The 24,778-nt window shown below is 38.5% G+C and overlaps 1 protein-coding gene across 1 annotated transcript in view; it reads left to right on the top strand.

Moving 5' to 3' along the window:
• LOC146170279 (ADAMTS-like protein 1) overlaps positions 1-19,000 on the top strand; it is a 71,764-nt gene extending 52,764 nt beyond the window's left edge. The window contains exons 4-18 of the mRNA XM_083388070.1: positions 2,982-3,135; positions 4,120-4,318; positions 4,789-4,979; positions 5,479-5,927; positions 7,439-7,571; positions 8,224-8,446; positions 9,276-9,535; positions 10,264-10,446; positions 11,222-11,356; positions 13,377-13,592; positions 14,215-14,398; positions 15,179-15,386; positions 15,857-15,978; positions 17,251-17,492; positions 17,903-19,000. Coding sequence (XP_083244196.1) covers positions 2,982-3,135; positions 4,120-4,318; positions 4,789-4,979; positions 5,479-5,927; positions 7,439-7,571; positions 8,224-8,446; positions 9,276-9,535; positions 10,264-10,446; positions 11,222-11,356; positions 13,377-13,592; positions 14,215-14,398; positions 15,179-15,386; positions 15,857-15,978; positions 17,251-17,492; positions 17,903-18,003 — 3,000 coding nt within the window. The 3' untranslated portion in view covers positions 18,004-19,000. The remainder of the gene's footprint in view (positions 1-2,981; positions 3,136-4,119; positions 4,319-4,788; positions 4,980-5,478; positions 5,928-7,438; positions 7,572-8,223; positions 8,447-9,275; positions 9,536-10,263; positions 10,447-11,221; positions 11,357-13,376; positions 13,593-14,214; positions 14,399-15,178; positions 15,387-15,856; positions 15,979-17,250; positions 17,493-17,902) is intronic.
• The last annotated feature ends 5,778 nt before the right edge of the window (positions 19,001-24,778 follow it).

The raw sequence follows: 24,778 nt of genomic DNA, 5'->3' as shown, positions 1-24,778 counted from the left end.
ATTCCAAATCGTTTCGTGTTTTTTATGCGACTTTCGAAGCGACCGACACAACTTTTCTTAACAATAGGATAAGTGAATGCGGTGATCGGTGATTTTCTGCTTTGAAAACAACTTTGTTAATAAAACAAACTTTGTTGTATACCAATTATTCCACATTTCCATGATAATCGTCTGAAAAAGCAGGAAATCGAATTTTCCGGTAAACCTTTCATGATCCGAACCTTCTGAGGTCCAATAGCCACTAGGGGGCGCTAACTCGACAGTTCTACGCTGTATGCAACGCTTATCTGCATTTCAGACAGAACAAAAATTTTGTTCAACTCTTCCGGTGTGTGTATAAAGGTACTTCAACCCCAGGCGGTCACGAACTGTGTGCCAATCAATCTACTTTCGAGTTTACCCCGGACAACCTTGGTTTGAGAGGGAATGTACGCCATAGTCCTGTTTGCTTGGTGCAGGCAATTGACGTAAATCGTCGCTTGACGAGAACAAAGCTCTGAAGCTACCTTTATGTTGATTACAATATAAAACATTGTCCAGTCAAAAAAGGGCACAGATGAGGCTTTGTGTCGAGTAAGAGGAAAAGCCTTGCCAGTAGCAAACGATCAAAACCGCGACGATTAACGAGCCAACATTTATTCTCTAAGCGTGTATACAGCGATACCGCATCGGTCATCAACTATAAGCTTGAAAGAATGGCCACGACGTCGCAATATTTGCGCTTGAATCCGAACGAAATCGGCGTGAAAATAAATCAGCGAGAAACGCAAACAAACTGTTGAAAAAAGAGTCCAGGCTGTTTGTCTTGATATTTCAAAGTTTATTTGTCGTGTGAATCAGGACTTTCTCGATAAAAGGAAGATAACCTTTTGAGTGATATTGCGGAGCGCTGACGTGTTTCAACCGTTATTTTGTTGGAGACGGATTGTTAAATTATGGAACAATGTTTCGCACGATTGTTGATATATGCCTCTGACGAACGTTCACTTTTTAACGACTAAAGATCAAAACCAAATTTCCTGGAACGATTTTTATACAACACACGTTATAAAAAGGTATTATTCCTATTAAGTTTAACAGTGAGTTTGCTGCTTGAGCGCATTTTGATGTAAATGCTTTTGACCTATTTAAATGTATAAGTATTCTATTACTTGCGGTCAAACGGTCAAACTTAGCACATGGTGCCTTATCATTGTAGTTGTCCTTACGGCAGTTGGTGTTACTACCTTGTCGCTGTAGCAAATCATTTTATGAGTTACTTGTAAGTGTTTGGCAATGACGTATAAACCTTGTTATCAATAAATTATTGTATACTGAAGACTTCAGTATCGCATCAGATTCACTAGTTTTCAACTGCAACCCTTTATGATACGTTCTACCATGAGTTAAGCCCAGGAGGTAACAATAGATAAAACAGAGGTTCTCAACCGTTTTCAGCCGCATACGCCTAGTGGCTTTTAAATTCCGCTGCGCGCATCCTAGTTTGAAAAATATTTTCTCAAATTTCCTCACGTTAATTGAAGTTAAAAGTTAAAACTTCCCCCGCTAGTCGCATACTGTAAATTATATAGGTCGCTTTAATGCGGCAAAGAAATTGTATATTATAATATTACTCTTACGTTCCTAAAAAGCTTCTGGCCTATCAATGAATACACGTTTTGCCCAAGTTGAGAATCGCTTGGTCAAAAGGAATAGCCGTATTATTTAAATCCATCTCAACAGACAGGTTTCTGTTCAAATTTCCGGCGATAAAAGGTGCAATTGGTGCGAACGTCTCTTTATGACCTGTACACCGCACGGGTAGCTCCCAGGGGGCATAAACGACCCACACCCCCAACCCACACCCCCAACCCACCGCACTTGTAGGAATCAGTAAAACCGCATAAGCAAACATTACCTTGATTGCCGCGACCACATAAACTGTCAGCGTTCGGCTTCCTAACGAAACAAGCCTCGGAAAGAAAGGGCAACAGCACACCTGTTGTGACTGTGGCGTTTGCCAACTGCGAGCTGTGTATAATTTCCCAGAAAAAGCCACCAATCTTTATCGCTGTGTGCTTGCTCTCCGTCTCAAGATCAGTTTAATGTGTAACCGATCGTGCGCCCGTCGATTATGGCCGGCTTTGTTTGCCCCAAGGGCGATCGATTGGCAATTAAGGCTCGTTACCCCCCTCATCACCCGCACACCACCCGACCGCGACTTTGAAACGCCGGCTAATGGTTACGTCACTGAAGTCAGCGGCGTGATGCTCCCCGGTTCTGAGACCGTTTTTTTCCGGCGTCGATCAGTTTAAGGTTGTGGACTTAGAGTTGAAATTGCGCTTAACCTGAAGGCTTTGTTTGCAAATCGATCTGCTTCGAAGGTTCGCTCGTGTAAACACTTTATTTGTTTGCGCAGCTGCTGCAAAAGCCGGCTGGCAATCACCTGGCCCTGGTTTGGCGGCGTTCGCAACACTAAGTGTTTACCTTAACACCCTTAAGCCGAATGACTTTATGTAATGTAAACCTGCATTGTTCTTACATTGGCGTTTATGTAGTGTAGGTTGCTTAGCGGGGAATAGGCGTTACCTGACAAAAAATCGCAACGTTTATTATTATTTCAACTTTAAACTTAAAAACAAGTGCATATACGCACTTTGTTTTAAAATACTTAAGTTTAAGTTAAAAAATTGGCCTGTATATCTTGAAAACAACAAATGTAGTCACTCCGTCGAAAAATGGTCAAAATCACATCATTCTTTGTCAAATCACATCATTCAAAAAATGGTCAAAATTGCATCATTCGTAAGTCAAATTATATCATTAAAAAAAACAGTAATTCAAGTCGTTGACTCAAGTCATTACAATACACATTGCGGTGCAAGAAGAGGTGCGGGCGGGTTTGTCAAAAGAGACTTGAGTCAAGCCAATTCATTTAACACTGTGATTCAAGTGCAATCAAGTCAAGTCATTGACTCGAGACAATTCATTACACGTTGCAGTGCAAGAAGAGGTGCGGCCGGGAGTTTATGCGTCGTGTTGTGTCGTGCATTATGCAGAGGCCAGGCAAATCAAGACCGGAGCGTGTCAACAAGATGGCGTGCCGGGCACTCCGTCGCCCAGTCGGCCGAAAACGATGTAAACTGCCACGATGCCGTGAGTGGAATTTATTCCTTATTTGGATTAACATCAACTTTTTCAAAGTAAATAGGAATCCTCACTTTAAGCAAAACGGCGAACCAACCTTTTTTTTGTTCTTTTGTTTGAACATAGTAATGACGTCAATTGGATAATGCCGTGAGTCGAATTTAACCGTAATTGGATTACCATCACCTTTTGTAATAGTAACCAAGCATCCTAACTTTAAGCAAATTCGGCGTACCAAGCTAAAAAAACTACGTTTGAACCTTTCAATTTTATCTTTTTTTTGTTTGAGCGTAGTGATGATGTTATTTGGCATCAGGTCGTGTCACGATACTTTTTCTAAAACATCTGTTATCAGTATCGAAAAAAAAAACATATGGTTTCACCTTGCCAAATAGCTGCGACTAGTTTTTTTTGCGAAAACTGACGACTTGTATACAAGCTCAGTGCTTTCAGCAATATTATTTCGACTCCTGTCTTAATTAAAGCCAGTCATTTATCTTTTTCGACTCTTTCTTCCATTTCGATAAATGACGTCTTTATTAGGTGATTTTAGATCCAAAAAATTAAACAATTTGTGTTGGCTGCTAATATGGGAGTAATTAAACCTGGTTTTGTGTGGTAATAGCGAAATTTCTCCACATTACGATTCAAAAGTATATCATCGGTAAACGAATATGACACAACTGTTTTTTTATTATTTAAAACTTTAACATCTGTCCAAAAGCACTTTCGACCTCAATCAGTTGATAAAATCATTCTTGACACGACCTGGTAAATATTTACTGAAATCTATGCAAATTGTGAATACTTAATCTAATAACAAGAGCCCTAGACTGCGACAAATAACGATTTGTGTTAAGTAGACGAAAAACATGGCATATTTCACCCGCACGTTATCAACCGCAAAGAAAAACGTCGGAAAACACGTTTTAAGTCTGTAGCGATATTTCCTTCTTTGTTCGGCTCGAGAAAACTTCGATTTTTTTTCGTCAGCTTCATCAAACCGCCGAATTTCGTCACCGATACGGCGGCCGTCCGGTCTTTTCGCTGGAAGAACTCGAACCCCTGTGATCGTGAAAACGAAGATTCCCTTCATCCAGACTGATTACCAGCCGGTGGTGAGGGTCGACGTTGGAGCGCAAGCCTTCGTTTTCCCAAACACGACAGTCGTTATTCGCTGCAAAGTGAACAGGTGAAAGCTCTCGTTTCTTTGTTAAAAGTGTGCCACGAAATATTTAAGATTTTTTTAGTGTGCAGCAAGCTTAAAAAGTTTGAGCACTCCGTTTAAACCTTTTGAAAATATCCCACTCATTTACATAACTAAAGTATGGTGGATATACAGCAATCCACTCATAGGGATGCCATATAATATCTCATCCGCCCGAAATTCGTTCCTGCAAAACATATAGCATTCCAACCTTAGCAGATTGTCGGCGCATTGCTATTGAATTTAATACTGCTCGTCGGACTCGGGACTCTTACGTAGTCTTACTTAAGTCCTGAGTTCGATTCCTGCAAAAAAAAACGACTCGGTCGAGTCCCGAGTCCGACTACGACTCCGCAGCCCTGGTGTAAACCAGTGCATACATTATCTAACGTAATTTAAAAAACAGGCGTTTTTTTACTTTCCTATACATTCCTAATACCAATACACACACACAGGTTCAGACACGGTACTATCGAGTGGTTGTACGAGGGCCGACCCATGACCTTGTCCAGACGCAGACTGCTGCGAAAGTCCGACCGGGCAGTACGCATTCTAAAGGCTGGCGAGTCGGACTCTGGCAACTACACTTGCCTTGCTGGACCCACGAGCGCCAGCGCCCTTGTTTTTATTACTGAAGATACTGACGGTAAGTTAAGGTGTATATTGACTATAGGGCCTAACGTTTGTTTAGTTTGTTTGTTTGTTATGGAGAAGTTTTGAGAAAACAGCTAAAAAAAAACAAAATTCTATAATTACGCTTTACGTTGACACATGGACTCAATGTTGTCTAGTTTACAGGACAAACTCATGTTGATAATTAAGTATGAATATCCACTAAAGTGCTGTTATAGATGTAGTTTTTCAATGTGGCCTGTGCAAACCATTTTTTAAAGATTCGGAAAACTAGGAAAAACAGCGCAATACTTGGCCATGATTAAATTTGCCGTAATCGCATGGACAAAGTACTTCCAAAAAAGGCAAAAATGATTGCACGCGAATTTTAGGGAAAATCAAAGTGTGTTTGTTGAGAGTCGATTGCCTTTGGTTTGTTTAAACAAATTTTGCAGGACAGAAAGCATATGCGAACTTAACAGGCAACGTTTTCTTTGGCCCTTTTGAAACAATACTTTTGCGACCTTTTTCAGGCGCTTCTCAGATTCTCAGCTTCCAAAACCCGCTCGTCGTCTTCGACGTTTCCAACCCTCGAAAAAACGACAAAAACAACCACAGAAACAACAACAACAACAACAATAACAACCACAGAAATAATAATAACAACAACAACAACAATTTCGAGATCAACCAAATCGACAACATCGACAACAACTTGAACAAGATCCACAAAGTCGCCGACCTTCATAAAATCGACGATATCCTGAGCATCTTCAACGGCAACAAACTTGACAGCGCGCGCGAAACCAGCACCAGGCTACAGCCGACTGCACCGCAGAACCTAAGCCTGGACCAGCAAAAGGTGGTCTCGTACGCTCCCAAACCCATCGACCATGGCCCGTTTCTCGTGGAACAACACGACGTGCCGCCGATTCAAACCCGCGCCGTACTTCCCAACTACAAGTTCTCGACAGATTCACAGGTTAGGAAAAGTTCTTCGCTCGCTCGCTTGCTTTATCTGATGAGGGGGTTCCTAAACTTTTTTTACCGCGGAACCCTTAAAAAAATTTTGCTTCGCATGGACAAGGGTATGCTAGAATTTTAAAAGATGACGTCATAAATTTACGTCACAATGTAAATAGACTTCAGAAATCTGCTGTTTCCGGTATAAAAAATGTGAAATAGAGTCTAAATGCATAGAGTGCAAAAACATTTTATTTTTTATTAAACACTTTTCTTTGAAAATTTGATTACTTTTCAAATATACACTAATATTTGAATTAAGCCTTCATGGACCCCCTTAAACTTGTCACATACCCCCAAGGGGTCCCTAAACCCCAGTTTAAGAACCCCTGCTTTACCCATACGCCACAGGGATGTCCGATTATATATCTGAGCGGACCTGATATCCGCTGCCAAGTGCTAGTATCGGTATTTGTCCGATACTAGGGTTGTATACCTGTGCCAATCCGATACCAAAGTAATATCGGAATTTCAGACATGATTTGCAACCCAACTAGCGATATTTATCTTAAAACACAAATTTATCAAGTAATATTCGGTTAACCACTTGAGGTAACTAAACTATTACCAATGTATATCATAGCCATGGTTTTCTTTTCTAAGCGGCAATACTACTTCTAAAGATAAATTTCTCAAAACATAGTAGGTTAACAACAGCAATTTAAAGTAGAAAATGGCAAATGTCGGACATCTCTGCACAAAGCAAAGCTACGTCTGCGCCCACGTTTTTTGGCTTTTTAGCGCTGTGAATGCCAGCCAAACTTCTGCCGCTGTGCTAAGTGCGGAACTTGCTTTGTCCTGTTATGTCTTATTAATCTGTGGCCCTGCTTTAAAATTAAAACAAAGCGGTTTTAGGCACAGCTTGCAGATGCCGAAACTTTCAACTTTTTCAAGACATATATATGCTATTTCAAACACTTTTTCAGTTTTTTGTTGAGCAACCACGGCTCAGAATTAAGGCCCAAATATCCCTATCCTTCTGGATATATGGATTTTTGTAAGTTTGCAGTCTCCCTAAATCGTTGGTTGTGTAAAAAGGCTGTTATTTTTTTTATTTCAGATGTTTTTTCATTTTTTCAACAATTTATTTGTTTAATGTTACATTGTTGTTTGCTAATTTTTATACCGCTCATGTTCGGACAAGTTGAGCATTTTTTTTAACAAACTTTTAATGCTGATGCGATAACTTGACTTGTGATGAAAATGACTTTAAATGGAATTTTATGCTGTTTTTCGCAAATTATAAAAAAAAATCGAAATTTTACACTATGCTGTTTTTTGCACGCAACTCTACTTGGACTTCAATTATTTTGCGAATGACTTAACTGGGACTTGGTTCGTTTCAAAATGTTTTGCATACAACACTGGTTTTTGCATTTTTGTTGCTTAATGTTCGATGACAAGGCTGCTTTTGGCCGAACTGCACGGCACGCTTGGCAACGAAGGCAATTTAAAACGCATGTTATTCAGATCGAGAGATTCCTTGTTCAGTTTCAAACCAAGCTTCAAGAGGAAAACGAGACCTCCGACTCCGACCTGTTCGAAATAGAGTCGAATCTGGAGCAGACCGGATCACCGGAAGCGCTCTTCCGCATTCCTCAAAGTAAGTCCTCATCACCACGGTCTCTACCTATAGCGCCTCTAGACTATTTCTTCTAGTTTTCTTATCCTGTACGTTAGTGTTCTCATCCGGGGTGCCGCGGAACTCTGGGGTCCCATTTTTAACCTTCAAGTGTGCCTAGAGATAGTTAAAATTCTTTAAAGTTCCATTTTGTGCTTTATTAGTTAACTCCTTGATACAATTTTTGTGTACGATAAAAGTGTCAGAAATTAAAAAGGTTTTATTAACCTTGTTGCACAGTGGCGTCAAGCCTAAAACACGTTTTTTTGCTTTTTCGTAAAGTCTTATACGTTTGCCTAAAAAACACTTGCTTTAAAGACTAGTGACAGTCAAATCTTTATTCTTTTTTTCTTAGGCATGCTTTCAATAGTTTTAATGTACATAGCCCAAAAATTTGGTAACTCAGGGCTGTTATGTTTGATGACTGATATCACTTACAAACCAAACCGGAAATAACCCAATTTTACCTGGTTAAACCACTTATTGTTTGAGTGCAAGCGTCAAATAAAACAGTTGAAAATTAAATTAAATTGATCAGGCGTATTATTAATTCATGCGTGAAGACGTACAAATAACGAATTATTTGTTTAATTAAAAAAAATCAAGTTATAATTTCCGCCAAACTTTGTCACAGACAACCAAATCCCTGACAAGATCCTCACAGACGCGCCGTCAATAATCCGCCAGTCGACCCTCCCCCCCTTCCAGATGGGGACCGAGGTCAGCGCCTACGTGGGGGGCAACCTGGTCCTGGTCGGGGCGGCCCGGGTCGACATCCTGTGCGAGGCCACGGGGAATCCCCCGCCGGCCATTGAGTGGTACAAGGATGAGATCAAGTTGCCGGACAGCAACCTTAGGTAGGTCTGCTGGTGTTATTGTTTGCAAAAAAATTTGAAAAGTTTTGGACGAAATAAATTTTTCTTAGGATCTCACATTAATAGGCATTGCAATTCGATTTTAAAACCATTTTGTTATTAAGTTCTACCCTAAATTCGATATCAATTATTAACAATATTTTTTTTTCACCCATGACAATTAACTTCATATACATTTAATAGCGTTTAAAGTTACTTTTCGTGATAAACTTGATTTGTTTTTTACGACAATCTCTTATGTATAAATCCTTGCTTGTTCATGGTTAAAAAGCCGACAAGGAAACTTCTTAATTATTTTTTTTAATCTAATTTCTAAGATTGCATTTTTTGGCCGTTTCTACTCCAATAATGTTGCCTTATAATCACAACCATCTAGTATAATCAGAAATTCCTTTCAATTCAAAAAATAATTATTAAACATTGCTTATTGAAAGATTTTTTGGTCCTCACTAGCTAAGGAATGTTTTCTAATGTTCACAGTCATTTTACATTATCGGAAATTCCTTTAAATTAAAAACTAATTATTGCTAATTGACATTTTTTGGTTATTGCAAATGATTGAATGTTGTGAGTGTTATCGAAAATTCCTTAAAATTAGACAATTATGAAATATTTTTTATTAAAACTTGCTTAAATCATCACTACTGTAATTAAGGAATGCTGTCTAATATTCACAGCTGTCTAATGTTTCACGAAATTCTGTCTAATGTTTCACAGCTATTATCGAAAACACTTTATCAAAATCACTTTCCAATCATCCCAATCCAGCAAAAACAAAACACAATATCAACCTCTCGCTTCGCGTTGCTAGGCAATACAGCGTGCTGCGCGACAACTCACTGCGCATCTTCGAGCCGCACGAGTGGGACGCCGGCGTGTACACGTGCGTGGCGCGCAATCGCCATGGAAACGACAGCGTCAGCACGGTGTTGAGCGTGACGCAGAAGCCCAAGATCTTCCCGAGCACAGAGGACTTTGAGGACTTTGTCTCCGACGTCGTCGAGGTCACGGTGGGGTCACGCATACGCGCCAAGCTGGGGGCAAAGGTCACGATCCGGTGCCCGGCAAACGGTGAGATTTTTCATGAACTATTGTATAATTCCGGATAGATATGATGTTTTTGCTTAAGCAAGTGTGATTTGAAACGGTGAGATTCTAGTTCAGCCTTTCTTAACCTGGGGTACATTTCGTTTTAGTGGGTAAATGAGCTATCAAATCAAAATATCATCGGTTGACGGGACTTATTTTCGTTGTGCATTATCTATAAAGGGTCCATTTACACTACAGCTGCGCTGAGTTGATCACACAGCTTAATTTGCATTTAAATTATATTGTGGCGAGCGTTTCACGGTTTCAACTTAAGCTCCGTGCAGCTAGCAAAAAGTTACGCTTGGGAGCTATTTTTACGCTTTAATCGACTAAGCTTAGCTGTATAATTTCACGGCCTGCTCAGCTCACCCAGCTGTAGTGTAAACGCAGAGGGTAAAATTTCTCGTTTCAATCAAAATATTCACATCGGTTGACGGGACTCAATGTCGTTGTGTATTAGCTACTACTTTTCCAAACATTGAACAACGCGTTGCCAAAAAACTAAGGCAGCAGCAGTCGCATAGAGTAGAACTGATGTAATTTGTTAATTACGTTTTTTAAGAAATCAACCCCATTTTATCTATTAGAAAATATAGAAAATGAAACAAAATGTGGGCACAGTAATAAAAAAAATCTAGCCTACAAAAGTTTAAAACGAAGCAAAGTAGCAAAAATCTCTTAAAAAAACTAAACCATCTGTTTTCCAACAGCCTATCCCGAGCCTTACGTGATCTGGCGCAAGGACAGCGACGGGCTGAGTAGCAACTCGAACACTCTACCCGACAACTCGCTCGAACTCGACCCTACAACTCGAGCCGACCAAGGCTTGTTCGCCTGTGAAGCCACGAACCCGAGCGGAAGCGACTACCAGGCCTCTACCCTCGTGCTTATAGGTGAGAAGGTGGAATTGTTTGTTTGTTTGTTTGGCAGAGATCTGGAAATCAGTTGGCACTCTTTAACAAAAGTTGTTTAAAATCTTGTCAAGATTTTATTACTATCGAAAATTTTTTATTAAAGTCATTTTCCAACCAACCCCAATTTAACCAAATTATTAACGGTTGGTTTGAGATCTCGTTTTTGGTTCTTTGTTAAGCACTTTTCTCCTGTCGCGTTTTTGAGGGTAAATGACGTCAAACGCTAATAGCACAACTTAGAGATGTCCAGACCAGTTTCGGATCGTGGCTGATAACCGATGCATTTAATAGTATCGGTACTCTTCCGATACTAGTCGGGTATCGGTGCCGATCCGATACCCAATTAGCAGAGAAATTTCAGCCATGATATGCGATTCGAAGTAGCGATGATTCCATTTTAAAACGTTTAATTTTTCAAGGCTAAGGCAAAGTTTGGCCTAAATACTTTGTACCTTTGAACATTTTCAATTATTGTGCGATTTTGAGCTCAGTAATATTTGCTATCGAATCGAATCGAAATACTTTTCGCACAAAATATCGTGTATCGGTATCGGAAAAAAATGCCTATTTTTTTTCGTATCGGACATTTTTTCGTAAAAAATTTTTTTTCGTAAAAATAACATTTAATGGCATTCCTTTATGATTTCTATTCAGAGGCTATATTTTCGATGCATGACTATCGTTTTAACTGAGTTGAGAAACTAAAGCTTCAAAATGTCAAGTATTGGACATTCCTGTATGTTTTTCTCCTCAGATCCTCCTCATGAAACCAATCAGCTAAGCGAGAGTCCGGATGTTGACGGAGTATCCGGGGATCTCCCGGGATTGCTGATGGCTCGCAGCTCGGAGGCGGTTTATCCGGTGAAGGCCAACAGCAGTGTAATGATGGGTAAGATCTCGTTATTGTTTCTCTGTTCAGCTGCGTTGTGCAAAGGCCTTTGTTAACACATAATTATAAATCCGATATGTTTTCAGCGTTGAGAAAGTATAGAGTGAGCTTGTCTGATACTTCGAATTTTCCAACTATTATATTCAAATTGGAAACCAATTGAAGCTTTTTTGGTCATCTCTAGACGAGGAATATTGTATGATGTTCACAGCCATTTATTAATATAGGAAATTGCTTTAAATTAAAAACTAAATATATATACATTCCTTAATAAAATTATTTCCAACCATCCCAATTTCGCCAAAACAATAACAAACTCTTGATTCGAGATCTTGTTTTCCGTTCTTTGTTAAGTTGAGATATGCCAAGGATATGCTAACACATTTAATATTCCGATAAATAGTGTGTCTGTTCGATATTTCGAATTTTCTTATACCCGCTATTTTGTAAAAACCTAGTCTTCAGTGTATAGTCAGAAAATTTAAGGTTGTTCATAATCGAAATTCGTTTGGGGAATTTACAATCTTTTCAGCCTAACCGTTGCTTGTAACAAAATTTATGGCGGTAATTGAAACCGGCTTTGTGTCGCTCGGGCAATTTATGTTGGTGGTGGTTTTGAAAGGCCCGTAGCACGTCGCATGTGGCTGTGCAAACAAGAGTTAAAGGGAAGCGGTTGATGCCGCGTTTTTATAGCTTTGATGTACGATGTAAATGGGGCGCGTGTCCTTTTTAGAGAGCATCCGTACAGATTTCAATCGCCACAATTTGCATTTTACGGTGCTTTGGCTTGGACAAATGGAAAGTTTTTTATTAGGAGTGAATTGAGTATCTCAATAAATTCGTATATCACTTTTTTACTTCAGATATGTGACCATTTCGGTTGATTTACGAGCTGTGCTGTTAATATGCGATGTCGAACTGTCGTTTCATAGCAGCCCTATTCGAGTTTTGCATTTTTGGGCGTCGGAAAACAGAAAAGTGTTGAGTCTTTCGACGCTAATGTTGCTAAAAGGCCATAAAAGGTGATCGCGAAGTGAGTCTTTAAATGGGCGCCTCGCGAGTGTTAAACCTTAAAGCGTAAATGGATTTTTGCCGTAAATTATTGCGTGCCGCCTCCCAGAAAATCGACCCATTTTAGAAAGCCGCCAATTGATTTCGGCGTCTTGGGAGTCGTCCCGCGTGCGACTCTTATTTACCCGGCCCGAAATTGCCGTTGACAGGTCGGCGTCCAAATTGCACGGGGTCAGACTTTTCCTTATAAGAAACCGCACCGCGGTCCTTTGAAGTTTTTCAACGGCTGTGGCGTTTTGAAAGAACGGCTTTCCAAGGTGGCGTTGGACCTGGATTTATACTGTCGACATCCGACCCGTTCGTGGTGTTTGGTCAGCTTGGCCTGGCTAAAATTCGTCGCATTTGACTCTCAGAAAACGGTCAAAATACCTCCTCGCATTGGCACTTCTAATCCGGCCGCGATTCGGTTACCTCGCACAATAAGCTTGTCCCACGCGGTTTACACTTTTTTTAAGTTGGGGTGAAACGTGGACGCGGCGACTTTCCCAGGATTTGCGTTTGAGCCCAGTTTGTCTCCAGGATTATAGGCCTCGTTTTTCTCATGAAACCGTTGGTCCTTTGGCGCTCCCGACTTTAAAATCAGACGTGGTTTTGCAATAGGCGTTTAGATTCCAAATAGTATACTTTTCTACAATACCTATATCGGAATTTGTATATTAACCTAGACTACATAAATTTTGTCCGGACATTTATAGAAAATGTAGAAATCCTAAAACATTTCCAGACATGACGTAGAGTGGTATGCGGTTGCGATTTAGAAGTGTAAGAATGATTCTTTCTAGATATTTACTACAATTGTTTTAAAAATCTTCGGTAGTAACTTTTAACAATTTCGTACTATTTCAAGCCTAACAACAGCAGCAGAAAACATGACCATACGAATTGAGTTGCCCATGAAAGCAATATTGGTTTATCATACCTAATCAAAAACCCTATCACCCCTCTCTAGGCTGTCCAGTGACCGGTTTCCCCGAGCCGGAGGTCGTTTGGTATTTCAACGGGACACCGATTGTCGAACTGGGAGCTGAGCTTGACTACCAGCTCCTCCACCAGAACAAGATCCTGCAGATCCCTGTGGCTGGAAAGGAGGCGGTTGGAGTCTACACCTGCACCGGGACCAATGAGGGAGGAAACTACACCACCAGTCTGCGGATTGAACTTATCGGTAAGCTTGGGCATAGAATATTTGTGTTTTATTAAAAGGTTTTTTTTGCGATGCTTTCTTTTGATTAGTGTTTGCAATTTTATATCAACTATTTTTTTTTTATTCTATACAATTTTTAACCGCATTTGTATTTTTAATCCGCATTTTTGTTAAAAGTTTATAGTAATTTTATTTTATAAATCTCATATTGAAATTTCGTCATATATTTGTTTTTGTATTTAAAAAAAATCTTGCAATATTATTTTGTACTTTAATAATATTTTTTACTTTAATACATATACTTTATTTTTTACTCTCGCTATCTTTTATTTTTTTACGGATTCGCTTGTAGGAGTTGTTTTTGATTTTATTTATAGATATTATTTAAATATTCTATATTTTTGTTTTGTTTTTTTTACTTATATGTACTATATTTTTTAAATTTTACTCCCGCTATCTTTTCCTTTTTGGGAGGGTGGGATTCGCTTGTAAGCGTTCTTTTTTACGTTTGTACATTTTTTTTAAATATTACATATTTTTTAAAAGACTTTTTGTCTGTCCATTCGTCTGTATTCTCAAAGTTAATTATGCATTTACACATCTCAATAGTCAGTTTAAACAAAGTCGTTTCCCATCTATTTAGTTTACTCGTATGCCGTCGGCAACTTCTCCGAGTGTTCTTCGGAATGCGGCCCGAGTGGTTTCAAGCGACGAATGCTGCGGTGTTTAACGGACACAGGCAGGGAGGTTGATCAGTGGTACTGTATAGGACTTGACATACCTCAACTGACCGACTATCCCTGTAACAGGGTCGACTGCCCGCCCAGGTAATCAATTAGTTCAGACTTGTGTATAAGCGATTAAGCGTGTGTAAGATTTTTTGTACTTGGTCTGCAAAGTTATCTAATTTTAAGGACTTTGAGTTTAAGTGCGACTTAATTTTCACCAATTGGGAGTTTTTTTAAACTATTACGACCAATTTTTTCCTGCACCAACCAGTTTTTACCTTCCCGTACTTTGTCAATCACTGGTTGCTGTCTTGAACCGTTTCTTAATTGGGGAACAAAAAAGCTAAAATAGTGTAACGTCATCGTTTTAGTTGTTTATAGCTATCTACTCCTATATAGTAAAGTTTGTTTTGAAATGCTTTGGGTGTAACTTTTACCAGTGTGATACGCATTAACATTTTAATCGGCAGTTTTTGTTAACATTTTCAAACCTCGTTTGAAGGCCGCTTGTTTTTTTAATTATACTTAAAAGGCAATTCCGCCTAAAAAACAGCTCGGTATGCTTGCTTTGTGTATTGAGACTTCCGTGGGATTTTATTTGTTTCGCAAATGAGTTTTTCTTTAGTTTCTTTTCTAGTTTTTTTGAAAAATTAAATTGCAAGCCGTATCTATCTATATAATATAAATAAACATAACGCTGAAATTTACGCCGGTTGTATATTATACAGTTAAAAAACGAGCAACATACAAACCAGATGCAAAAAAACACCTAGCATATCAATCTTTCTAAATTCTTCTGAACAGCCAAATAATTGCAATCTTACTTGAGTATAACGACTCAGTCTTTTAAACACAGCTTTTTATTTTTCTCGTATACAGATTCATAACCGGTCGCTGGGAATCGTGTTCAGCGACTTGCGGCAACGGGACCCGCACTAGGGCGACACCTTGCGTCGTGCTGATGTCGGACGGCGGGGCGCGAGAGGTCGCTAACGAGGAGTGTCAAGGAATCAGCGAACAGCCAAGTCGAGTGGAGCCTTGCTTCAGCGGTTCTTGTCCGTGGTGGAAACCCGGCCCGTGGAGAAGGGTAAGCTTAATGACATTTTTCTTAAATTTCATTTGGATTTTTACAACATTATAAAGGATTGATAATAATTGATGAGTCTCATAGCCAAAAAGGTCGATTAAATTGACTTCATCTTGATAAAGACGTTTCAGAGGTCACCACACCACGACCTGAAAAATAAGTACATTTAGAATTTTGTCGAATGCAATTTTAATTTTTTGTGGTTGTAAATATACGACATTTCTTAAAGCCCACTACACTTGTTATTGCATATAGTTATTTAGACGTCCTTCGTGTAACAATAATTAAGCTAATAAAGTTCGAATGTTTTGTTATCCTGCCCGCAATTGTAAATTCCAACGGTAATACTGATCTCCGACCCTTTTCACCCGAGGGGGAAAACCGTGTAGTTTTCGTACCCAACACACATTCAGTGACTGGTGGCTTTATGTCGTGTACCATAAGGGTGACGTTGTGTATTTGTGTTACAGTGCAGCAAGAAGTGCATTGGACGCGGAGTTGGTCGACGCCTGAGGCGACTTCACTGTATGTCGGGCGATGGAACCAAGGAACTGCCGAGGTCCGCATGCAAGGGACAGCCCCGGCCCACAAGGTACGTCATCAGGGGAATTACCTTTTGACGACAGAGCTCGAGAAGCAGAAGCACATTGTTGTCATTGAGCCCTTGCAGGCGAATTCCTCAGCACACGCTTATAGCATTTTGGCACTGTTGTAATGATTTAAGTTAATGTCTGTGTTTCTTAAAAGTCAAGCATACTTAAGTCACTGTTTTTTAATCAATTGACAAGACTTAAGGCTTTTGGGAAAATGACTTAACTTGAGTTTTTTTTGTGAATAAAATTTTTGTTAATGACTGAAATTAAGTTTTCAAATGACTCTACTTAAGTCTTTTGAGCAAAATAACTCAACTTGGGTTTTTTGGGGCAAACTACTTGACTTGACTTTAGTTTTTTAGACAAATTTTGGTAAATGAAGTGTTTTCATAAAGCATTATTATAAAATTTGGTTATTTATGCCAATTTTTGCACATAAAACAAATTGCTTGCTGTGCATTGCGTTTTTCGTCTTATTTTAGTTGAGGTATGGCTCAGAATCGGGCGGAAACGAGTGATTGTTATGACAATAACTTAAATTTAGATTGACTTGCTTTCCTAATTTGGATACCATTATAGCTGTTGGTACCAGGCATAATATTAATCAAAAAAACCTATAGTAACTGTAATTGTAAACTAACCAAGCCTTATTGAGGACAACACCAAACGCCCTCATTATATAATCAATGGGGAAAAATTGTATTGCGAGCGTTCGATGTCATTCACCTTGAACAAGGCGATTTGAATAGATTGCCGAAACGTTGGGTAACAATTACAATTGCATTGCATAATACCAAATACGAATTGCAACTTTCACCGCTCAGACTTGCAACTTTAACCGCTCAACATAATACACAACCTTATAAAACAACATGATTTTTATTTTACAAAAATACAACGGCAGTATCTAAAAGGGTTGCCTCAAAATTTTATGAAAAAATTTGTAAGTTTCTAAAGACCTAATATTGGATCGCTCAAGTTTTTTGAATATAATTCGAAAACAACACAACGTAAATACCAAGGTCACAATTAAAAAGAAATTAAAAAGAGTTGAAAAAAAAATTTTTGTTTTATTAAAATTCTCTAAACACATAACTTAAGCTGGACCTAAAATAAATCCCTTTTCTCCCACGCAGAAATTCATGTCCGAACCGTCGCTTCGTGCATGTGTAGGTCGAAAAAACTGTGTTGTAATCACAAGTCACTGTTTTCAAATTACTTGGCTTGACTTAAGTCGTTTTGGTGTATTGACTTTATTTTCTCCCACGTAGAAATTCATCATGTCCGAACCGCCGTTGCGTGCCTGTGTGGGTCTCGAGCCCCTGGTCGGTCTGCTCCAAGGCTTGCGGCCGCGACGGTTTCCGCACTCGTATCCTGAGGTGCGTGTACCACGGCAGACGGCAGCAAGCGGCTGGCAAGGTGTGTCCGGCAAACAGTAGGCCTTCTGTACGGATGCCCTGTAACCGCCGATCGTGCACTCGCTCGCGAATTTTCGCGCCCAGCAGGTTTGCAGGTGAGATTATGGGATGGTTTTGGTTTTGTGAGTTTTTTTTTTTAGTTTTTTAAAAATATTTTCGAGCTTGTATCATCTTCAGCTAATGTTGATGTAGGATTTAATGAACTGAAGATGGTACAAGCTCGTATCGAAACGTCTTCATCAATATGGCAGATCGACATTTTTGTCTTTGAACTTTTTTATCAAGGCAGATTACAGATCCGTGCATAGTGTACCCACTTAACGTACAACATTTTTAAAATTATCCTTTAAAGTTCAATTCGCTGCCATGCATCGCAAAATTCTGATTTTTTAAATATTACGAGCTGATTTTTTAATATTACTATGCTTGGTAGCAACAGTTTAAGTATGCATAGACCTGTGTTGTGACCGACCCTAACAGAGTGTCGTCTTTCTTATTGACTCAGGAAGACCTTGCGTAAACACTTCACGCGACTGCGCCAAAATCAAGCACATGGGCCTCTGTTCCAACTATATGAAGGTTTGCTGCGACATCTGCACCAGGTGACCGCCGTACGCGACACGCGACATACCACGCCCATTGGCCCGGAACGGATCCAGCGCCCGACGCCGATTTTAACGTTGACGAGTTTTCACGGCGATGGCACCTCTCTGCGTAGCACATTTAGTCCGCTTGCTTGCTTGCTGCAGGCAGCTGCCAACCCGCTGTGAGCGTGAAAAACTGCGACCGTCATTCTTTGCGATCGGAATATTTATCTTAATCGCTGCAATGGCTTCTCCTTCAATTTTTTCCAGGACCCGATGTTACCTTTCTTTTTGCGACGAAAGCCTTTAAAACGCGCTGCAGTGCAGGACTTATACTGTGTTGGCGCGACTGTTGAACGCTGTTCGCAACGGCTGCAACGTTTTGACCTCACAAATCTTGGCGCCGCCAACGTTTTGTAGTTTTTCACGAACGCTCAAGTGTCTATATAGTAACGTTCGTGGTTTCCAATAGTTCCATACGCTAGTTTTTAGGATACGTTACGAATGCTGGCCGAAACGAAACGATGAGGTTTTTAACATTTTTTGGTCCGCATATCTTCGCACGTGTTTTATTAAGAAACTACTGAAAATTGTAATCATTTTGCTTGTTTTTTTTACCATTAATCAAAACTATTTTAGATGGGTTGTTGTAGCTATACAGTTCATCCGACATGTCATTTAAGCAATACAATTTAACGTTACAAACGTTTACGAAAAAAAGTTGACAGTATTCTGTTTCGGTTTTGCTACATCATTGTTTTGTTGTTCTTGCTGTTTTTATACGATGCAGTTAATTGAAACCTTTTCGCGACAATCAATTTATTTATAGATATTACCGTTCGCGCGCTTTCCTCTTCAGTGAGTTTTGTTGTTGTTTTTTTCCTGTTGTTGTTGTATTTTTTTTTCTTTTTGTACATTATTATTTTTTTGACTCTTGTTACATCGACAAGTTCCTTTTTATCCTGTTCCGCTCGCTACTTCTCTTTTCTCTTGCGCTTCTCAATCTCGTTTATAAAATAAATGCGGCAAAACGAAAAAAACGACTGCGTTTTACGGGCGAGGCCAGATAAAAGTTTGTTTTTAATGAAAGAAATCATTCACTACGACAAACTCCAGCCACACGACCGAAATAAGAACAACATCAACGTCGGAATAAAACACAGTTCAGAATAAGATTAGAAAGGACGAAAACCTCATAGTCGAAGTACCGTCTTAATCGGAATAAGTCCTAAATCCGTCAGAAGAAGACCTAAATGGCCAGAATCAGGCCTATACAACAGTTTGCCTAACCCCAAACCTCACCCCCTTAGTACAGTGGTCAGCAAACTTTTTTTGTCGCGGCCCAAAGTACCCTTTTCAGAGCTATTGAAGGCCCACTATGTAAAAGCACTACGAAAAAGTGACGGATTCGGGATATTTTTGTGAAATATAATACGGCGCCTTGGTGCCCAAAACACTGCCATATCATAATGTAAAACGATTGTCTGTACGGTGTGATACCTTACATATGGAGTTATATTAAAATCACTGACCAACGCGAGTAATTTATTAGTATGAATGAAGAGGTAGTTCCGTGGGTTGTGCCTTGTGTGCAAAAATAACAACAACCTATAGATCATATATCTTAAGTTTCATTGTGCGACCCACAATGAGATAAAAAACAAATGAATGAGAAACGAGGCAATGTATACACATACAATTTACTATTATTGCGAAACTTGAGCTTGCATATTGGATATTATCAGATCAAGTTGAGGCATTATTTGGGACAACGTACTGAAATAGTTAATGCGACACAACCAGGGAGTCGAACCGGAACCGAACCGGAACTTTATGAACCGGTTTTGGTCCAATTTTTCCCGAACCGTAACCGAACCTGAACCGTTTTATGTAAGATTCTAAAGAGCCGAACCGGAACTGAACCCAATATTTTGAATAAACCTGAACCTTAACCGAACTCGAACCTGTCAATAAAAGCGGTTCACTCCAGCATGACGTCACAACCTCTATTTTACAGAGTTAATCTATGTAACTCTACATTTATTGACCCACATTTTCATCTCATATTGCATCCGAACCGGAACTTTATAAACCGGTTTTGAAAATAAATTTAGTCGAACCGAACCTGAACCGGAAAAGTCAAACGGTTCGACTCCCTGGACACAACAAATCTAATTGTTACGTATTTGTTACATTTTTGCATAATTGTTACGTAATGGTAATGCAATAATTTCCCGATCTATAAGAAAACTATAACATTTAGAAATGCTTCGCCATCCACTGGTTGGGAAGCACTGCTCTAAAGTCACTCGATTGAGGCGTTTTAACAAGCATGTCAGATTTGTAATAAGCAGAAGATAAGATATCTTCGAACATTTATTCTATACTTCTGAACTCCAATAATAATGGTCGGTATTACAACACGTTCTCGAACACCGAATTTCTACTATCGTGCCGGGAAAGAGGAAACAAGTTATTGGCAATACAACCGACCAGAACACGAGGCTGACAAATGTACAAGTAACATTCCAGTGGACTCCAAGAAACTACACATAAAGCGAAACAAAAGACCCACAAATCTAAAAAAAAACAAAAGTATTACAAATACTATTTGTTTCATTTCTGTTCGTAGCGTCCGTAGACTTGTACTCGTAGCTCTTCCTCTTCCTCTTCCTCTTCCACTTTTACCTTTACTTTTCGTTGTAACTAACCTTATTTAATTTATAAAAAAAACAAAAAACCCTTATTTAATTAAAATTAAAAAAAATATCCTTCTCTTGAACCTCCCTTCACTCTACTCATGGATCCGTTCACTAAATAGATCCTAATTTTCTATTGATTAAGTAGCCTAATAGGTTATACCTATTTTGCAATAAACTTTAGCAAAATATTTTCAGTATGACCGAAGCTTATTGCGCAATAATTATAACTTATTACTTCATCTTTACATTTTTCATTTGAATCCTTATTTTTATCTTAATTTGGTGTTGATATCAAACGATTATCTCACTGGAGGTTGGAAGAGGCATAGTTGATACAATGATACCAAAAAAGCATGAACAATTTATATCTGACAATTTTGCCAACAAAAAGACAGAAGCTATACCACAAGGATAGATGTAAAAGAATTCCTTCTTGAATTATCATAAAAAATAAAACGTTCTTATTTAAAATAAAAAGGCAAACCACTGACGAAACACCGGGCTGCTAAGTCTCAGAAGATACGACTTTTATTTACTCTTTTTTTATGATTGCTAATCTGTGTTTACTGTTTTATTTAGATTCAACGTGCCGACATTGCAATATTTCTGCGAAGGTAATTTGACAATTTATTCTGGGAACTTTGGAAAAAGAGTAGGCTTTTATCTAAGAAGCTTAGAAGATAATGTAACGACAGAAAAAACCCTCAAGCACTGACTGAACCCAACAAAAGACTTCATCACGACGGCAACATACAACATACAAGCGCAAAACCACGAAGCGACATCCAACCTAAGAACGAGAAGCCAATAATGAATAGTCCAACTGAAGTACAAGCCGGAGTCAAAGTAAACCAAAGCACCACAAACCCAGAAAGAAACCATAACCAAGGCAATAACACTAATTTATCGTGGAATAGTAGCTTTCGCATTTATGTTTTTCCAAAAAAAAAGAAAAGCGTTCTAATTTTGTTTTAAATATGGGTATAATTATTTTTTTCCTACTAGACCAATGGAGATATATAATAATAATAAAAATATATACATCTATACTTGTCCTCGACATTGAACCCAACTTACGTTACAAAAAAATTAAAAAAAAAAATTCTTATTTTAACGAGAATCAACCAACAAACTAAAGTTTAAACGCAGATTACTTGTTAACGAAAAAGATTTTTTTGTTTTGAAATCAAAATCGTGAAGCGTTCCTTAAAAAATAAAAAAAAGTAAAGAACTGAGTTTCACTTTTTACTGTGGCGAAATCGTAGCTGGTGAGGTTTATCCGATTATTAAGTAAGTTATTATACGACCCATTAATTAAAGAAGAAAATAATGTTATACGACCCATTACTTTGTATAGACTTCAAAAGTAAGATTTAAAAGAGTCTGTTATAAATTTTTAGTCAACTGACATCATTTGCTTCAAATTGTGAAAGCGGCTTCTGCAAAAATATAAATGTGAAAAAACAATAGAAACGAAATAAACAATTTTGAATTCTCACTGTCTGGTTTTGGACACGGAGAAACGAAGCTCTTCGTCTCCAACCAACAAACGAAAGTTTAATCGAGGATTACTTAAAACGAAATTTAAGGTTTAGAGACGTCTTCTTCAAGATCTGCCGAGTGCTGCTTGACGTTTGCGCTAAATCGTCAAGCCCTAAACCTTATAGGAGCTTGTCGTATCTACGAAGTTAAGCAACTTGAAGCTTGGTTTGTACTTTTCTATGGGCGATTGAAAGAAGACTGCTCGTAAGTAAAAAGTAGTTGGTTGTTGAGGTTTGTTCGCTACTACTCTACATTGGAAGGAGTAGATAGAAATTACTGAAAACCGTTATTTCATAAACCAACAACTTCTCTTTCTGGATATGGCAGAATATTATACTACAAAGTTACAAAAATCGTGCCTACAAATAAAAACCCACCAAAAAACTCACCTAAATAAATTTAAGACTATCTTCGAAAAAAAACGAAGTCAAATTTAAAAAAAAAATTAGATATATTAGAGAAAAATAATATATTAGAAAAAAAACGTTTTGTTATACAGTTACAAAAAAACAAAATATTTTTTTTAGCGAGCCGAAATACCGGCAGTTTGTCCAAACGCACTTGGAGAAACTGCAAATTATCATTTATGCATTCTCAAGTGATTTTCTCAAAAACAGTAGCGTTTGTGGATTCTGAAGATTGGTGGTTAAAAGACTTCTGGTGAATATACTGGTGAATATACACAGTTCATCTTAAGTTGGATTTCAAAATCAACAATTTTCCCAAAACGACTTCTAACAAGTTGACGACATGAAGCTTATCGCAGCCTACAAATAGTTATAAGAACGAGATTTGTCTGTTTGATATAACGCTTGACTATTTATTATAGCGCGTTTCACATCATCAGTATTCCCTATCTTATAACATAAGGCTAAATCGGCAAAATTGGCGAATTTCGACGCTCATATACCAGCGATTTTTTTCGAATTATTTTCGACCTGCTCCGATTTGGCTGAAATTTTCACAGAAGATGCGTTAGGACAATATGAATCCAACGGTGATACTTATATAGTCCAATTCTTTATAATTAACGAGAAAATGGACATTTTTTATAAAAATTATTCGAAAAAACGCGATTTTTGGCATTTTAAAAAAATCGACCTTCTCCGATTTGAGTGAAACTTTGTGTGTAGATGCGCCTTGTGCGTAGAAACAACATGGTAAAGTTTCAACTGCCTAACACCTAAAATAAAGCTAAAAAAACGACTTTAAGTTTTTTCGATTATTTTTGAATTTTTGAAAAAAAAAAAAAATCCCCGGGGTATTTCCTCAATATTTATTATTGTTAATTTTATTCAGTATTCATTATTTATGCTGACAATGTCAGAATTTCTGCGTGTAGATTAATCCACCGGCAAAACTTGATGGTAGCAAGCAACAAGTGACCGTAAGCACTTAACCGAGTTGCCAAATACATTCCCATCCAGTGAAGCTCTTAACGGGAGCAATTTTTGCAGCGCCCAAAAGCCACCAGTCAGGTGTTATTAGCTTGTTGTAATGCAAAATCTGTATGTTAAATTAAGCTTATAGACTGTATGAAAAAACTTTCGTTTGTTGGTCGAAAGTGTAGCAAAAATTAACTAAAGTGTTCTGTTTCAATGAGTTTGGTAAATTCTGATTAATTTATCAAAGCAAACCATTTGAAAACTTCAGGCCAAGATAGTTACAAACAAATCTCAACATACAGCTACCTGCAGTTTGTTGCTGAACGAAGTGCATTTTTTTAACTAACTAAATAACGTAAATTTATTTTTTTTTCCCGCCAGTGCTGAACTTCTACCTGATAGAATGTAAGTTATATTAAGCGTTTTGGCTCGATTCTTCCAATTGGCGAAGAAGTGCTGGAAAAACCACAGCAAGGTTAGTGATGGTCTGAGCAAAGTCCTTTATGAAACCTGACTCCACTAGGGAGCCACCACGAATGTATGGACCGAGTTGCGTTTTTTTATTTTTTAGATTTTGCTAAATAAAAGAAAGCAAAGAAAGTAAAAGGTAAAGGGGTAGTGGCTTTTTCTTCCCATTGGCCAAAAGGACGCCCGGAATGTCTGAAATGTCAGTAATGGTTCAGGCCCAGTCCTCAGAACAACGATTCCCAAAGGGGGATAGATGGTGCCGCCACTTGGAGGTAGGACTCGAGCTATAACCGCGCATCGGCAGAAGGTCAAGAATTTCGCCTTTTTGTTTGAGTGTAGGTAATATGTAATAATAGTATGTATCAGTAAGGTAATAAATTTAGTATTTTATTGGGCAAAAAGACCCGGTTTTACCCAGGAAAAAATGCCAGCATACAAACCCCACAGTGGTGCGGGTTAAACGCCCCCCGTCAGGTAAGTAGCCCAGGTTACAAAGCGGAGTAGGTAAACAGTTTCTCCACTTATTTGTGCTGATAAATTGTGTAGTAGGTAAGTATAAGAGGTAAATGTTTACATATTTTATTTGTGGTGGAGGTGATACAATTTTGACAACTCGTTTTGTTACTGTAAAATAAAAGTGGTAGGATTCTAGACCAGCGCCCTTTTTTCACAAGACCGTTGTTTTTTATAAGTTTAATAA

Source organism: Ascidiella aspersa, chromosome 1, assembly GCF_963924565.1.
Source record: "Ascidiella aspersa chromosome 1, kaAscAspe10.2, whole genome shotgun sequence".
NCBI classification, from domain to species: domain Eukaryota; kingdom Metazoa; phylum Chordata; class Ascidiacea; order Phlebobranchia; family Ascidiidae; genus Ascidiella; species Ascidiella aspersa.
The sequence above is the reverse complement of the archived record's forward strand: the minus strand, read 5'-3'. Positions and strand labels throughout refer to the sequence as shown.